The sequence below is a fragment of the Rhamphochromis sp. 'chilingali' genome (genome assembly GCF_963969265.1).
Source record: "Rhamphochromis sp. 'chilingali' genome assembly, chromosome: 1".
NCBI lineage: Eukaryota > Metazoa > Chordata > Actinopteri > Cichliformes > Cichlidae > Rhamphochromis > Rhamphochromis sp. 'chilingali'.
This window is the reverse complement of record NC_137929.1, coordinates 72,195,789-72,213,673: the sequence shown is the minus strand read 5'-3', so window position 1 is coordinate 72,213,673 and position 17,885 is coordinate 72,195,789. Positions and strand designations below refer to the sequence as shown.

At 40.7% G+C, this 17,885-nt stretch overlaps 2 protein-coding genes across 5 annotated transcripts in view; one reads left to right on the top strand and one right to left on the bottom strand.

Moving 5' to 3' along the window:
* LOC308395836 (protein NLRC3-like) overlaps positions 1 to 9,519 on the top strand; it is a 65,638-nt gene extending 56,119 nt beyond the window's left edge. For 2 of the 4 annotated variants that reach the window (XM_080880838.1, XM_080880837.1), the window contains exon 13: positions 3,622 to 7,443. In XM_080880838.1, the coding sequence (XP_080736964.1) occupies positions 3,622 to 5,257 (1,636 nt within the window). In that variant the 3' untranslated portion in view covers positions 5,258 to 7,443. Of the gene's footprint in view, positions 1 to 3,621; positions 7,444 to 7,496; positions 7,625 to 7,711 lie in introns of those variants that run through there. The other 2 variants (XR_013971478.1, XM_080880839.1) reach the window with 2 other exon arrangements.
* The window catches only part of LOC308396731 (uncharacterized protein), a 525,219-nt gene that overhangs the window by 216,079 nt on the left and 291,255 nt on the right, over positions 1 to 17,885 (bottom strand). The window lies entirely within an intron of this gene.

Sequence of the window (17,885 nt, the reverse complement as noted above, 5' to 3'; positions counted from 1 at the left end):
CCTCCACTTAGTGAAAATAAGGAGTTCTGTTTAATCTTCACTAAGAATAAGGAATTTATCTAACATGCTAAACCTCTCTTTTACCTTTTTAATAACCCTTATCACTTATAAACGCTGCAAATCATAAATATGACACAACACAAAACTTTAAATTCAAAATGTAAGATTTAGTAAAGTATGATTTAAATTAAAAAAATAACAATATTCCAAGTTCTGAAGTGTTTCCTTACAATTCAATTGGATGGTTTTTCCCTCTTCACAATTCACAGTCAATGTTTAGAAACAACACATTTATCCAAGATATTCCCCTTTTAAGTTCCGTTCAAATTTGTAACCTTTTAGAGCTCATTTACTGAAACCGTTGCAGGCCTGATCGTTGCTCGGGCTCGTTGGGCCAGAAAAACACACAAATGGCCGCTTCGCTTGATAAACAAGCAGAAAACAAAACGCACGTGCTCGTGGCTACTCACAAATCCTTTGGGCTAAGTGCGAGGACAAGCTGAGGGGCAGGCTCGGTTTGTGACCATGCGGCCTCCACTCGGCAACGTGGTCGGAATTAGCGGCATACATGGGCTGCTGAGCACACTGGGACAAACCCACGGAAATCCTATCCACAGCAGAAGGGTCCAGAGAATTCCTCTCGGTCCATCATCACAGGGCAAAACAGTCCATAACAGGAACGTAGACTCTGCATCCACGGCTATTGTTTTGACTATTCTCCCGTTAGCTCTGGTACACAACCTCATCCGGTAACGTGCTGCTGCCAACTCTCACTAGCTTAGTTTTTCTTTTCTTCGCCTCACTTAGATCCCGCCTTCCTTACGTCTGATTGGACAATAGGTTTACATCAACCAATGGGATAAAAACAAATACAAGATTGACAACCCAAAATGAAAAAACAACTTGAAGCAAATACAAAGTTTTCCTTGTTTTACATTAGATAACAAACCTTTGGATTTCTTGTAACTTTAACTCCATGAACACTTAAATTATAATTGACTTCTATTTATTGTGATTTTAAACACGTTTTTAATGCATTTGAACTCTTGTTTTCTTTTTTAAACACATATGAAATATTTACAATACAGTTTTTACATGACAATATTTATATCCTTTTAACCTGTAGTGTCTAAAATAGATATTTGAGACCAGGCTACAGCTATAAAAGACCAGGCCATGAAAATCTCCTTCATATTTTTCTGCGTTTGACCATCAGTCACTTTGACACAAAGGTATCTGCTGTGATGCTTACACCTCTGATGAAGTGCCAGCTTTGTTTTTAACACATAGATCGTTTACACAGAGTTTGTAATTGCAGAGAAATAGTCAAATAATTTGCAATGAAATATTCTTAATTTAAAAGGTTAATCAGGTTCGAATCATTTGTTGAATAGTTTAGTATTTTGTTTGTTTGTTTTTCTTTATTATTATTATTGTTATTTTTTTGTTATTTTCTTCTTAAGTATAACTGGACATTTTCTATATGCTCATGTAAAGCTGAGGAGCACGAGCCAAAGAATTTCATTATGGGTAAATGTGGCTACACTGTTCATCTGTATATGACAATAAAACTTGAACTCAGTGACAATACCCAATCGTACATATAAGGTCAAGGTTAAATTTGTCATTTTACGGGCAATAACTTTTGTGTGAACCCATAAAAATATAATATTGATATCCCTGCCCCATTAACTTAATCATTTAGGTCAGTATTCCCATCCTTTTTTGAGCCACGAACCGCGTTTTCCAATTTGCATAATTTTAAAAAGTTTAAATTTGTTTACAAGCCTATTGAACAGCAGAAATGAGGCTTTCTTTTTGAAAGTAAGTAAAAGGAAAAAAAAACAGGGCCCGACAGCGCTGTAAACAACGGTAGACTTGTGCGTAACAAGCAAGCGGATAATGCAGAAAACAGATTTTTAGACGGGAAACTGTTCTTGAAGCACACTTTTTATTGTGGTGGAAGCAAAACAGCAAAAGTCAGAGTGAATTCATGACGATGTTTATGTGAAGCGTAGTTTGGATCTTCTTTTGCTGCTGGTTCAGTCAATATTGTTTGGAGAGAGATAAAACTAACAGCTTTAGAATCAGCGCAAATCAGGGTGTGAACACAAAGCTCGACCCGCCGACAGATCAGAGTCAGCGAGCTGTCGGCTTTCAGCCCCGACCGTGTCCGTGCTGTCGGGTGAGAGAGGCGACATCTCACTGATTCTGATCCGCAGGTCTGCACTTTGTGTTTACGTCTTTGTGCAGAATCCAAGCTAGAATCGATTTTAATAGATAAATCGATAATCAAAACCCACCCCTAGAAACAAGTGGCTCTCGTGTCTTTCACTATGTCATTATAAGTGGAGCTTATGAAGCTCAAGTTTTGTGGCTTTTCACAGGCGCTCAGTTTTATGGCTAACTCGCGTAAAGCTGCTTCTGTGATCCAGGGTGGGGATTTAATAGTGCTGCCTTTCTAGTTTTAAGAGGAGCCACTTTATGGTAAATGGCCTGCATTTGTATAGCGCTTTTCTAGTCCCTAAGGACCCCAAAGCGCTTCACACTAGTTATCAGCTTCTTCTAATTCAGGAGAATAATGCAAACTAAAACTACATAATAATTCACAATCTTTAATTAGGGGTCTAACATGGCATAAAATAATATTATAATCTAACAATTTATATATAATAATGCCAAATAACAGTTATTGATTTCTGTTAATAAACAGTCATGATTTAAGTCAAAGCCCAGATGTCTCTCTCTCTCTGTCCAAAGTGTTTGACCTTAGCTGTCCGTCTGATATACTCAATTCTAATTGTCTCTCTTGGTCACTCACAGCGAAAATCTTAGCATCTTTAACTCTGCTATTTGCTGATATTTGGACAGCACACATGATGGAAAGGAGGATTTCAGTTGATGTGCACATGAATGATTTGTGTTTCCTCTGCAGGTAGAAAGTGTGTGTGAGCTGATGTGAATTGAGCAGCATGGATCAGTGTGATGCAAATTTGCAAAAAAAACCAACCCAGCATGTGCATCAAAATAAACTATTTCCAGCAGTGCAATATGAGTCCTAAGCATCCCAGAAACGACACAGAAAAGCATGAAGTCAAACTTGACTTTTAAAAACACCAGTGTAGGCTCATAAGGCCCTGAAGGCAAAAAGCGAAATTTTCCACGAAATGACGTCACTTCCGGTTTCGGGCAGGTCACGGCGGACATGCGATAGTTCGCGCTGATGGACGTAGGAAGTGTTACGAACAGCTGATCGGATCGGCAAAGCGTGTTTCTGGAATATTATGTTTTAGTTGCTGCAAGTGCTTTTTATGCAGTTTTTGCAAAGCTATATGTGGAAGGAAACTGTGACCGAGGACAAGCTAAGATGTAAGTACAACTCCTCCGGTTTCATATGCAAAAAAATTATTGCGCTAGCTCACGTGGTTGCAGTGCTACCGGGATTTAGAAATAGTTACGCAAAACAGAGCGTGCCCACTCCGACCGGGTTTAAAGGGTTAACAGGTTGCAAAACTGGGTTGGCATTTATGATTTATGTGTCTGTATGTTGAAACATGCCTACTTATCTTAAATGTATGGCAAAAAACCGAAACTTAACAAATTTTTATTTTTGCTTCTCAGGACCAGGGATATGTCTTCAAAATACAAGAACACCATCCTCAAAAGTGTTCTTATCAGTTCAGGACCTCCTCCTGTTTACCAGCTAAACCCAAAGAAAAAAATGTTTGGAACGCTGACAAAAATGACTGTTGGTGAAAAAAATCAAAAAAAGACAAATAAAACCATCTTACTTGTGGGTGAAACAGGAGCAGGAAAATCTACTCTGATCAATGCTTTGGTCAACTACACGATGGGAGTGAAGTGGGAGGATGAAGTCTGGTTTAAGATCGTAGAGGAGGAGGAGAAAAGTCAATCAGAAAGTCAGACATCAGATGTGATCGTGTACGAGATCTTTGGTTTTGAAGATGAAACTCTGCCCTACTCTCTGACCATCATCGACACGCCTGGATATGGAGACACCAGAGGGACTGAGCATGATGTCATTGTTAGTGAAAGATTATTGGACTTGTTTCGATCAGATGACGGAGTCCATGAAGTTCATGCAGTGGGTCTAGTGATGAAGGCGAGTGATAATCGACTGAGTGATCGATTGAGGTACATCTTTGATTCAGTCATTTCTCTGTTTGGAAAAAACCTGGAGAAAAACATTGTGGCCCTGATCACACACTCAGATGGTGTAACACCTGAAAATGCTCTTGAAGCTCTTGAAGCTGCAAAAATAAAATGTGCCAGAATAGAGGATGAGCCAGTTTACTTCCTGTTCAATAACCAACAGGAAAAAGAGAGAAAAAAGAAAGACAAGGTGGGTTTGCATAACGCATGGAGAGTATCAGAGGGAGGAATGAGTGAATTCTCAGAATTCCTGGAAAATATTGAACCTCAGAAACTGATGACAACTGTTGAAGTGTTAAATGAACGAATCAGATTGACAGCCTGCATTCAAAACCTGCAAGAAAGAATAGATTTTATTGAATTAAAACAGACAGAAATAAAACAGACTCAAGAGGCTCTGAAGAAACACGAAGAAAAGATGAAGACAAATAAGCAGTTCACTATAGAAATTGATGAGGTCTACAAAGTTAGAGAAGATATCGAGGTTGGGTGGTGGTGCTTGTTGGCTGGGTATGCAGGAGCTGTCAGCTGTAAAGTCTGTGAGGAGAACTGTCACTATCCTGGATGCACAATGGCCTGGTATCCCAAACACTGTGAGGTCATGAAAGGAGGCCGCTGCACTGTTTGTACCAACAAGTGTCCTGCATCAGATCATGTGAAAGAAAGGAAGATCTATGTAACCAAGACACGTCGTGTCAAAAAGACTAATGAAGAAATGAAAAACAAGTATGACAAGAACAAGACAGAAAGTGAGGACAAGTCCAGCCTTTTGGAAAATCTAGAAAAGGAAATGAACCAGCTGACAGCAGAGAAGTCACAGTGGCTGGAGGAGTCCTACCAACATGTTGTCAGACTGGAGGAAATCGCTCTGAATGTTTTTTCTCTGTCCACTATTGTACACTTAGAGTTATTAAGTGAGAAGATGAAGGAGAAAGGAGACACAGAGAAGGTCCAGAAACTGGAGGAGATGAGAAGCAGAGTGGATGAAGGTACCAGAGGAGCTCTGCAGTACATACCTGCAGTTATGAAAAAGTTTGGGCAAACCTTGTGGAACAAGATGAAAACCCATCAGACAGATATGTAGAATTAAACTCAAATCACGAGACATTCTCATGGTTTTACAGAAAATACAGTTTTCTGTAAAAATTGCATATGGAAATGTTTCACTTGCAGATTTAATCAGTTATCAATTAAACATATCAGTTTACTCTGTCATTGGTAATTGGCCTCAGGATGATGAGAGCAGCTACAACCCAGACTTTGACCATTATGCTAAATGTTCTGATGAGTCCTGTCTCAAAAGACGTCATCACTGAATTTAGAAAACATACTCATGTAAGTAAGTAAAGTAAAATGTTATTTATATAGCACCTTTCAAGATAAAATCACAAAGTGCTTTACAGAGGCAGAAAAATCTCAAACAAAATCAACCAAAAGCAGTTTAAACAGATACGTTTTTAACTGCTTTTTAAAAGACACGACTGAGTCCACAGATCTCAAACTCAAAGGGAGCGAGCTCCAGAGTCTGGCAGCCGCTGATACAAACGCTCTGTCACCTTCTGTTTTTAACCTTGTAAGCGGGACAACCAGCAACCCCTGGACACAAGACCTCAGGGACCTGCTGGGGTGATAAGAAAGGAGAAGATCACCTAAGTAAGTTGGAGCTACACTGTGCAGGGCCCTATAGGTCATGATTATGATCTTAAATTGGACCCTGAACTTGACAGGGAGCCAGTGCAGCTGAATCAGCAGGGGCGTGGCATGGGAGTGTTTGTGATGCTGTGTCAGAAGCCTGGCAGCAGCATTCTGAACACCCTGCAGTCGTTCCAGGGAGGCGTTACTTAAGCAAGTAAACAAGGAATTACAATAGTCTAAGCAAGATGAAACAAAAGCATGAAGAATCATTTCCAGTTCAGAGCGTGACACAATGGGACTCAGTGATATTTCTTCAATGGTAAAAACAAGAGCGAACCAAAGATTTAACGTGTGTGTCCAGAGCTGGGTCAAAGGTAACACCAAGGTTCCTAATGGAGGATTTAATATAAGAAGCACGAGCGCCTCGATTTTTAATGTCCAAAAGGTCACATTCATTAGGGGTCAGACAGTGGAATGTGTTGAGTATTATAATCTAATATATGTTGGAACAATGATCGACTGAAAACTGAACTGGGAGACAGACTGTGACTGTGTGTAAAAAAAGAAAAAGGGGCAAGAGCATTTGTTATGTTTGAGGTAAATTTTCTGGAGTCTGTTTTCTCATTTTCATTGGTGTCATGATTTGGATATTTATCTGTAAAAAAGACAGAAAATCGCTCACTCTAATTGTTAAATGGGCTAACAAGCTGACGTTTCCTTCATTGTGTTGTATTGTGCTTGTCTGTTGTGCTTATTTGTGCAGTTAGAATTGCTAACTTAATGCAGACTGGCTTTATACTGACAGCTTCAAATAAAGTAACCTGAATGTGTTCCTTTTTAATCTCTTGATTACAAATAAAGTTTGTTGGAAATAAGTTTGGAAACAAAAAAGTTTTATTTTCTCACTGTGTGTAATGCATGCTTGTACTTTTAAAGCAGTTTTAGGAAAATGTGTAGATTACAAATGACTGAAAGTCTGTGAATACTTATTTTTCCCCAGTGTCTTTCATTTCTGTGTGGTTGAGTCCAGTGATACTATATAAAGCATATTATACTGAGTTAACTATTTATAGCCAATAATCCGATGCTTTCACAAAATTGACTATTAGCATGAACATAAAGATATTGCTCTACTGTGACACAGGAATTTATTGAAGTTCAGTTAAAAAAAATTAAATGTCATATTTACTCAAAATACACTTCAATTACTATTTTAAATGCTGAGAACATTTATATGCAAATTTTTCTTTTTTTTTCTATTTTCTGGACAGTTATTGTTACTCCCCTTGAGTCTTAATAAAGCTCAACTTGTTCTTTGCGTTTTAGCTGACATTTATTTCGGACAGGAGGATTCTCCAACGTGTCTTAACCTGTAATGATGTCCAACCACAGCCGATACAATGCCGTCAGAACTAAAAAGAAATACAAACTTAAATGAATATTCTTAATAAAGTCCTTAAGCATTATATGTAACGAAACATTCCAACAAAAGGATCAATAAAATACACATTACACTTCACACTACGGTAATTGCACTTGAATGTCACACAACACTCGCATATATACATACAACGATAAGAAACAAAATAAAACATTTACCTCATTGGCCTCACTCAAATGGAATAAAACTTTCATTTTTACGTCGTGGGGAGGTCCAAAAAAGGTACTCTTTATTTATCTTTCTGTAGACGTGCAAACCTCGTGGCTCGTCTCTTAAGGAGCAAAGAGATGAAGCGTCCACACTCGCAAAAGGGGAGGAGCACTATCCTCCTGTAGGAGGATAGTGGGATATTTCAAGAGCAGTACAATTGCTAAGGTTTGTTCCATTATTTCATTGCTGCTTTAAGGTGCTGCTGCAGTAACAAAGCTTGAATTAATCAGTTTGTGTTGGCTGTTTTTCTAGGAGAGGCTGACAGAGGTGCAGGAGCAAATGGGCCGGCCTGCACTGAAGTTAATTCAAGAGGTGGATACACGTTGGAACAGCACATTCCAAATGCTTCAACGTGTTCATGAACTCAGGGAACCTATTGGAGCATCGTTAGCTGGCCTGCACACTGATATTTGCCCACTATCCTCTGAACAGTATGAGCTTATGGCAGAATGTCTTAAAATACTCTCCCCATTTAATGATGCCACCACTGAGGTGTCAGAGGAAAAGCGAGTGTCTGGATCCAAAGTAATTCCACTTTTAACAATGTTACACCATGCACTAAATGAAGAGGAAATGGGAGTTGTCCTAACTTCCCACGTGTGAATTAAAACGAAGATTTTAATTCACACGTGGGAAGATCACTGGAAACAGCAATTGATCTTCGACTTACTAAGGCACAAACAATTATTTTATAACATCAGGGTTTGTTTACTGACGCCCCTTCATGCGTCACCGGTACATTTTATACATAGATCAGATCAACATCATCATGACTTTTCACCCAGAAAATCATCTTCTATTTTCATGGCTTGGTACTTTCCGTTCTTATCTTAAAATGAATTGTTCCTCTTTCTTGTCTAGACATAACTGATCTCTCCTCTAAATAAGTCTTAACTAATGTGTGTGTACGTGTTGACCTCACATGCTCTTTGTGTCACCTCTTCACCTCCTACTGTCTGTGTCTCGTCCTCAAATGCTCTTTCTCAATTCACCTGTTGCACTTCTGACCTTTCACCAGGACAGAGGCTCACTGAGACTATGTGTATGTCTTCTACTAAATAAATGTTTTAACCAAGAACCTCTACTAAAACCTTAATATAAAATGACCTGATATAAGTGTTTTGTAAGCATGTATTGCAATTCCTTCTATGTTCTAGTTTTCCCTCAGCATGTATCACCTAGACACTCTCACTAGATGAAGCTCAAAACCATTAATGAACCTGAACATCAACTCAAACAAGCACAGATATGCAATATGTATAAAATAGTTATAACTGCACCTGGAATACAAAGTTAACATCATCATAAACATCTTAAGGCCATCTTAAAGCTATCTGTTACATTGTTAAAGCAATGATCATACTGCAGATTATATTATGCTGGTCAAATACTTTTCTATTCATCCCCACAAGCTCCACCATGGTTGAGTGTCTAAGGAGACAAATAAAGGAGAAGCTCTACACATTGCAGTCAATGAGCATCATGTCACTGGCAACATTGCTGGATCCAAGGTTCAAAAAAATAGGCTTCTTTAGCTCAAATAAAGCAATGGATGCTGAGAAGAGACTCATTTTTGAATGTGCTGCTATTTTGCGGCACGTGGCCTTCTCATCAGCAGCCTCATCAGCAGCAGCCTCATCATCAAAAGCTTCTCAGCCTGTGACTCAAGGTATATGAGCACATTTCGATTACTATATTGTATTTAGTTACTTACATTCTGTTTGTTTTAGGTAGCAAACTGTGGCATCGTTTGGAAACCACTGTTCTGGAGACAAAGACCCCAAATGCTACAGCTGATGCAACAGCTGAAGTACAGACATACCTCCATGAACCAAATATCGACAGACTGGAGAATCCGCTGGAGTACTGGGCTGGACACAAATTTCTTTATCCAAACTTGTATAAACTTGCTGTGGTTTTTCTTGCAACCCCTGCTTCATCTGTGCCCTGTGAGAGGATATTTTCAAAAGCAGGAGAAATCCTCTCAAAAAAGAGGAACCGTCTTAAGCCCAGCACTGTGGAAAAGCTGCTATTTTGGAATAAAAACAAATGAAAACTTTTCCCTAGTGTCATGAGCACTGTTATAAAGTCACAAGCATATTCACATCACAACTCCCTCCCTTTTTGTTTCCATGTACATTCCTGTGTTAAGCTGCCAATTTATTATACACAAATATTAATTAAATTAATATAATATAAAATTGGTATAATATTAAATATAACTAATATTTAGAGTTCAGTTATTGGTGTCATGAACAACAGTAATTCCTTTATTCATTCAACTTGAAGTGCCACACACTAGTTTGTGTCATTATTGAGATGTACATAAGCATGATTACGCAGTTACACAATCATCCCAAAAACTGTGTACTGATAGTTTCCACTTTCTCTTTTGTATCAGACATACTGAGACAATATTCGGGATAAATAACCAAGAAAAACAATTTATTTATTCAGTTTAGAGGTTTACACATCACATCATTATAATCATTGAGCCCGTTTCACTTGAATTGTCCACTTGATGGTGCAGTAGAGCAAATGAATCATCACAATGCTTCGAACCACGAGTCGACCAGTTGGGTGGAAAGCTTCAGTTCATCATGAGGCTTCATCTCACCATCACTAGCAGATGGTTCGGGTGAACAGCCTGTGGGACTGTCAGGTGGTCCAGCGTCCGGGTTGGAGCTCTTCGGCAGAGATTAGTGTTTGGCAGCTTGGTGTGGCTATGAGAGAAACACACGATGAGACAAGGTAATTCACAAAGCGAGTGGGAAATCACGGTGGTGGCCTGCACTAAGTAGGGTTAGCTGAGAATCTGGCAAAGACAGGTTGAGAGCGCTGGCCTTATGAGTCCCCGGCTTAATTACCCACAGGTGTGAGCAATCAGCAGAACACTGAGGCCCCTCCCAGGGGTGGAGATGCCGGCTCGGAGGGAGACACCCTGGCACACACCCGGACCATGACACAAGGCTGAGAGAAGATTTCTTACAGTTGTCATGTTGATGCTGTTTCAATCTTTGGGCAAACACACTCATATATTAGGGCTGATATCAGGGCTGCACAAGTTCTTTGTGTCTGTGATCATGAATAATAGAAGTGTGCCTGTTGAAGATCATGTTTCTACATTATTATATGTCCTGTTATTGTTCTGTGTTATATTCAGCTTCCAGCATCCTTTCCCAGCCCCCTGTTACACCATCCATACAAAGCCAATCTGACTGTGAGCCAATGTGTTTGTTTGTGTTGGATCAATAGATTTGACAGACTTGGTTCATCCAGAGGGAAACAGTCCAAATTCAGATCTAATGAAATGATGGAGGCTGTTTCCTACCACGGTGCTGATGTGTGACTAACAAGGCTCATGGTCTCCAGCAGACAAGCGCCTGGAATGAGGTGAGCTGAGTGTTGCTTTGGTGGGTCTGTGCCCACGTCATGCATCAGGATTCATATTGGCAATAGTTCATATCTCTGTTCTTCAGCCTTCATCACAAAGCTGTGAAGGAAAACCAAACATCTAACAGGATCTGATGGATGCAAAGTCCACTGAGCTCTTTGTCATTTACAAACTTGTCCAACCAACAAGAGCACAGATGAAAAACACAGTGACACTTAAAGGATTTTGCCATATATGAGCATAGATTACTTTCATATAGATTTTCAATGCAGGCTTTTGGTGAGCCGCTGGGTTCTATCTAATAATCATCTCAGCATTTTACAATAGAACAGCTCTTTATTAGCTCTTCATTTATTGTTATTGGACATGAAACAAGGAAGCTGTTTCTCATTGGATGTTAGTTCCATGTTCATCGGGATCATTTTCTAAAGAGCTGATATTGAGACCATTTACTGCACTGGCTGCACATCCTGTCTACATTTCTCTGTGTGTGCTGTGTTTGTCTTTCATGTTTCTCCATATTGACACAAACAGTGAACAGCAGCAGATCTACTCTTCATCTGTTTTAGGCCCAGTGAAAGATATGAAGCAGAAATGGTGTCATTAGGAGAAGAAGAGGAGAACAAGTCCGGCGAGGAGGCAGCAGCTCTTAAAGATGAAACAGCAGCTCAGCCCTGAGCTCAGAGAGCTGCACATGAAAAAGCTCCTCAAGCAGATCATGTCAGAGGGTCATCAACAGGAGGAACTGTTCATATCATAGGATGAAGGATGCTGTCAGCTGGATGAAGAAGGTTATTTAATGGCAAACGTTCACACTGAAGTCAAATTGTTGTCGTGTTGAACAGATTCATGTACTGATCGTCTCCAGAATGTTAGAAGAGCTTCAATGAATCATTAGAAACAACTTACAGCTGCACAGCTGTGTCAAACACATCTGTGTGTTATTGTGGGATTGTTGTGTTTCTACATGTGACACACGTCTAAAACATGCACACAATCTGAACACAAACAGGGACTCATGTGTTCCCACAGCCAGATGCTGAGAGCCATTTCCTTGTAGTCCTGTGTCTACATACATGAACCATTAGATGTTATTGGAATGATTGTCAGCTCTGATAGTTTCATGTGTGTTTAGCTGGACGCTGTTTGATCCTCGACATGTTTAAAGGTGTCCAGTCCTGAGACACTGGGGCTGGAAACAGCTGTGATGTCATTGGACTGTCACACAGACAGAAGTGCATGAAGTGAGCAGCCGAGGAGCCGCTGATGTTTTGGATTCAACAGCATTTGAAAGGTCGACACAGACACATTTGCACACAGAAAGCTGAATCTGTCATATGCCACAGTGAACTCACTGTTCAGTGTTTTTCAGGAAGCTTCTTAACTGCCTCTGCTGCCAAACAAGCAGCTGATGTCCTTGAGAAGAAGCTGAAGAAGTCTCCAACAACAAATACAGGAAGTGGACTTTCAAATACTAGATTCACTTTAGACTCACAGAGAAATGACTCAACCAGCTGTGTTTGATTGACTCCTTTGACTATATGAAAGCTCAGTGTGTGTCTGCACACAGACTGTTGTGTTGGACTGTTATTCAGTTGTCTGCTGAATGTTTTCAAATGTCTGCATCTCAGCTGTGATGAGGCTGGGGGTCATGGGAGGCCACCGTAGCAGCCTCTTCAACATCATGACATCATCATAAATGCTGCTGGACTGTCTGATGGGCTGACGGTGAAAAAGCCGTCGGGAAGGAAACAGAAGACATTTCAGAGGCTGCAGCAGATTTCTTTGATTCGGGGCCTTTTTCAGCTTTATTGGACAGAGCAGTGAAGATAAGTGACAGCAAAGCAGAGAGAAAGGGGGCGTGGCCCGGGTCAAAGCCAGGCCAGCTGCTCTCCACCTCGTGCTCACCTGCTCATCCTAGTGAGCTCCACCAGCAGCCCTTTCACACACTTTACACTGTCAAACACTGTGTGTGGACCTCAGCTAACAACAGGCTACATTTAAGTCTGGACTACATGCTTTTATATTGTTTTTATTCCATCAGCAGCTCAACATCATGAGCAGCTTTGACATAAAGACATCAAACTCAAGCTGACTTTAAACTACTTTTAATACAGGGGCTCAAAAACAACAACATCTTTATTATATATCAGGACAGAAAGTCATTTCATCTCAAAGGGAAACAGCTTTATTTGGAATAACCAGCACTATCAACTGGTTTGGGATCTCCACCAGTTTCATGTCTTTGCAGCTTCTCCAACAAAGTTCCTGTAAAATCAGCATGTTTGTCTTTATTGGTTTGATAGTGATTGATTATTCAGTCCCAATCTGCTGTCATCTAAAGAACAAAATGATGTTTCTATGAGTCACAAAGCTCCAGATGTTGTCGGCTTCACAAAGAAAACAAAGAACTTAAACACAAAGTGTTTGGAGCCAAAATGTTCCCAAGCTGCTCTTTTTGAAATGGCAGAGGTACAGTGGTGTCTAACAGCACACTGTGGAAGGCAAACATGTTATTGTTGGATGAAACTTCATGAATCCTTTGTAGATTTGAGCTGTTGGAGCCTTTCTTTTCTCTTCAGGTGTACAGATGCTGAGGAGGCAGGTGGAGCTGTTGTGATGCTGGCAGAGGGTGTGTCTTAGTAACTCTGTGAGGCAGAACTGGATCCAACATTGTGGATGTGTTGATGTTGGAGCCATTAAGAGTCTCTGGCCACACTGTAGGATTTCCCTTTGATCCACTGTGGGGGCATTTTGGAGTCTGTCAGTGAAACTCTTCATGTTTGTGTTTGACTCCAGTTTATAGAAACAGAGAAATGTGTCATGCTTTTGTTCGGCCTCCACAAATACACACATTTGTTCATTGGTTGGACTTTTTGGAAGGAGACACATTGAAAACCATGTTACAGTTTTTACCGAATGCCTAAACACTAACTGTGATTCCTGTAGCACAATTTCTAAAACTAGTCAGACGTATAGCAAAACCACTCACTGAGTGTGCAAAACTAAAAGCACAAAAACTGCTTTGCACTCAGTTTGCAATTTTGTAACACACACTTTGCAAGACTGTAGGCACAATTCACTGCACAACACTCAATTTCCAAATTTCCAACACACTCCTAGCAAAAGTATACACATGTATGGCTATCATTAACACTAATTTGCCAACTGTCTGGCACACTTTCACATGTGAAGACTTTCTCTGATAATTTGTTCACTTTGCAATCAGCCTAAGCACTATAATACAGGTAAGCTGTGTGTGTGGAGTACAATGGAGGGAGCAGAAAGAGTGAGAAGTAGAGGAGGCCGAGGAAGAGGAAATGGAGGTGAAGAAGTAGGATGAAGAGGACGACAAGGACAAGGAGGAGCAAGAGGAAGACGAGGAGGGGGCAGAGGAAGCATGTTCACTGCAGACCACGTAACCCATATAGTCATTATGGCGATTGCAAATAATCCTATACTTGGAAATAAACACTTGTGTTTGTTTTGATGTGTTTGACTAAACACCAGTACTTGAAGTTTGGATCCCTCCATGCTTATGGATCTATGACAGAAGTATGAGCTCAAACTGACATAGCCTACCTTGTGCACAGGGAAGGCAAACGCCAGATGTGTTTTGTATTCATACCATCGGTGTGCAGTTGGCGCATTGTGTGCTTAGTAGATGATGGCTTGTGTGTACTGTTTGATACGGAAACACCATTTTTACGAAGGTGTGAAGAGTTAATCTAGCTGTGTTCGCTTTTGCAAGAGAACTACAATGTTTTGATGATTGGGTGACAGGTTTTCTTATTTGTGTGAAGAGTTTTGCAAAATTAGCCAATAGTTACAAAAAATGTGCTTAAGCAATCAGAAAAAACTGTAATAAGATCTTGTTGTTTCCTGTGGATCCGACACAGAGAGTGGACTTCAGACAGAAAGCGTGGAAGAGATTTTAGAGGCCGTGTGTGGCAACAGGAAGTTTCTGTGTGTTTGCTGATCTTACATGTGGAAAACAACACTTGATGTTTGTGAAGTTCTACAATGATCATTGTTCTCACAGCATTTTGAGTGGGAACAGTTCAAACTGGGAGTAGTGGGAGTTATTTACTGATTGAAACAAGCTGAATGTTTCTGTGACGATGAAGATCAGCAGCTCAGCTGATCAATGAACTGACATCTATCAGTCGTTTCATGAGATGAAGTCATCAGCAGACATTTGTTCTGACTGTGTGATGAATGTCAGAACGTCACTGCTTTAGTCACTGCTTGATGATCATTGGTTCATTGTTGAATCCAGTGGCCCAGTCTGACCTCTGACCCTTTGCTGCAGGTCTTCTGTGTTATCTCCACTTTCATGTCTGATCTTCTGCTGTATCGTCCAAAATAAACATCTGGATCATTTCCAACACTTCAGCAGATCTTTAGTTTGGGCAGTGCAGCACAAAATAACACATATTGTACTATACTGCCCACTTCCTGATCTTATTGGATCTGTGTGTGAGGTTGGTGAAGGAAACACATGTTTACTGAGTGAGTCGCTGCCATTAGGAACTAGTTTTTATATCACAGCCTAGAAATCACACAGGACCATTTCTGCAAGTGAAAAGTCGTCATTGGAGGAAAATCATTGTGTAGTTTGTGCGACTGAAGAATTGTCCCAACTACATGTGCTGCTGACCTTTGACCTTTCCTTTAGGGTGGCTGTAGCTCAGGTGGCAGAGCAGGTCAGCCACTAATCAGAAGGTCGGTGGTTCAATCCCAGGCTGCCTACTGGCTGCATGCCAAATATCCTTGGGCAAGATACTAACCCCATGTTTGCCTGCTGGTGGTGGTCAGAGGGCCCGGTGGCACCAGTGTCTTGCAGCCTCGCCTCTGTCAGTGCGCCCCAGGGCAGCTGTGGCTACAAAGTAGCTGCCATCACCAGTGTGTGAATAGGTGTAGTGTAAAGCGCTTTGGGGTCCTTAGGGACTAGAAAAAAGCGCTATACAAATGCAGGCCATTTACCATAAATATTTTGTACTTGTAAATCAAATGCGTAGTTGTGAACTGAGTTTTGTAACCTTGTAAACAAAAATATCTAAAAGTTTTATGTTTGTGCATCTTCAGATAAGAATTTGTGTGTGTGTGAAAAAGATTTGTGTTTGTAAAAGTTTTTTGCACGAGTTACTTTTTTTTTTTTTGTTGAGGTCTGGTTACAGATACAGGTTCCCTGGCTATGTGTAGCTTTTGCCTAGGGATGGGTATCGTTTAGGTTTTATCCGATACCGGTGCCAAACCGGTTCTTTTGAAACGGTGCCGGTGCTTAAACGGTGCTCAAACCGGTGCTTAAAGAATGGAGAACACAAAATTGGTCCAAAAACCTCTCATGTTCAGCTGGTTTTTTGTAAAAAGATAACAATGTTAGCCTTTTCTGCAGCTATGGGGCATATATGGTATCACTCTTGGCTGGAAGCAGTGCTTAAACAATGGAAACAACACAAACTTTGTCCAAAAACCTCTCATGTTCAGCTGTTTTCCACTTTTTCTTTGGTCATTTTAGCCTTTTTGGTCAGGGTGAAGGGAGCATCTGCCATCAAACAAGAAGACAGCTGCATGTAACTACGTCTGTGTTTGCTAGTTCACCTTACATGCATTAATGTAATAACGTGGTTAGCCTACTCAACGTAAATTACACACGAACAACATTAAGCTACTCGCCCAGAGAAGAACGGCTGCTGCTGCATCATCATCCTCATCATTTCTGCTACACTGGCAGGGCTAGGGGCCAGGACTCTCCTCTTTGGGTTCTTGGGGGATGTTGCTAACTCCGGGTCGATAACAGGCACCACACCCGCAGTAGATGTGCTCGGTGTGAGGTCTCGCAGCAAGCTATCAAATACGGCGCATGTCTCGGCTTTTAAAAAAACGCTATAAGACACACGTGGGAAATTTGTTTTGAGACAGCAGGAAGTGGACAGTGCAAAAGTTATGAAGCAAAAATTACAATACAATAAGAATAAATACCGTACACAACTGTACAGAATAGAATAAAATAAAATACTATATACAGTAGAATAAAATAGAATAAAATATACAATAGGATAAAAATAGAATACAAATGCTATGTACAACTGAGTAAAAATACAACGATATGACAGTGTGAGGTCTCGCAGCAAGCTATCAAACATGGCGCATTTCTCGGCTTTTAAAAAAACGCTATGCGTCGCCAGGTGTTTCATCGGATTCGAGGTGTTACCTCCTTTGACAGTATCACAGTATCAGCTTAAAGCACTTGTTGCTGCTGAGTTTGCATCTTTTGCTGTGAAGTACAGCCAGACTTTTGACCGCTTCGCCTTGGGCATTTTTAATCTGTAGCTCTGCTCTAAAAGAACGTACGTACCTGGCCCCGCCTACTATCCTCGGAAACGTAAAATGATTGGCTAGAATCTAAAGTGTATCACAGCTCAGGAAAAAAAAAGCACCGAAATGTGCGCTGCTTTTCAGTCTGGTTACTACCGTTTATGTCAGAACCGGTGCATCATGGCACCGGATACCGGTACCCATCCCTACTTTTGACCTAATTTTTCTTACTTTCAGCTGATTGGTCAATGTAATGTCAATCACATGTCAAAGAATGGCTGTGGGAAGGGTGCTTCACTGAGCTTCAGGTCCTGGGAGAATAAGTTCACTTTCACGGGCCAGTCCAATTTACTCTTCGGCCGTCCCACTTCAGCTGTCCGCGGTTTTTTTTCGAAAAATTATCCACACCCACCGCCGCGCAAGGAATCCTGCGATATATGGGACCACGAAGGATACACCTACCCATCCTTAAAATTCAGGGAAATGAAGGAGCCGCCTTTGAATTGGGACAGCCTTCGTCCTATCGCTGTGAAGTAATCGGCCTTAAAATGCGGCCTTCAAGGCTGCAGACTCTGAATTGGGATACAGCCACTAATTTACTGTTAGTAAGAAAAATAAGAAGTGACAGTTTGTCTCTCTAAGTGTACATGTTGAAACTACAATGTGGAGAAGATGGACTACAACATGTCCTCCATGTTGAAACTACAATGT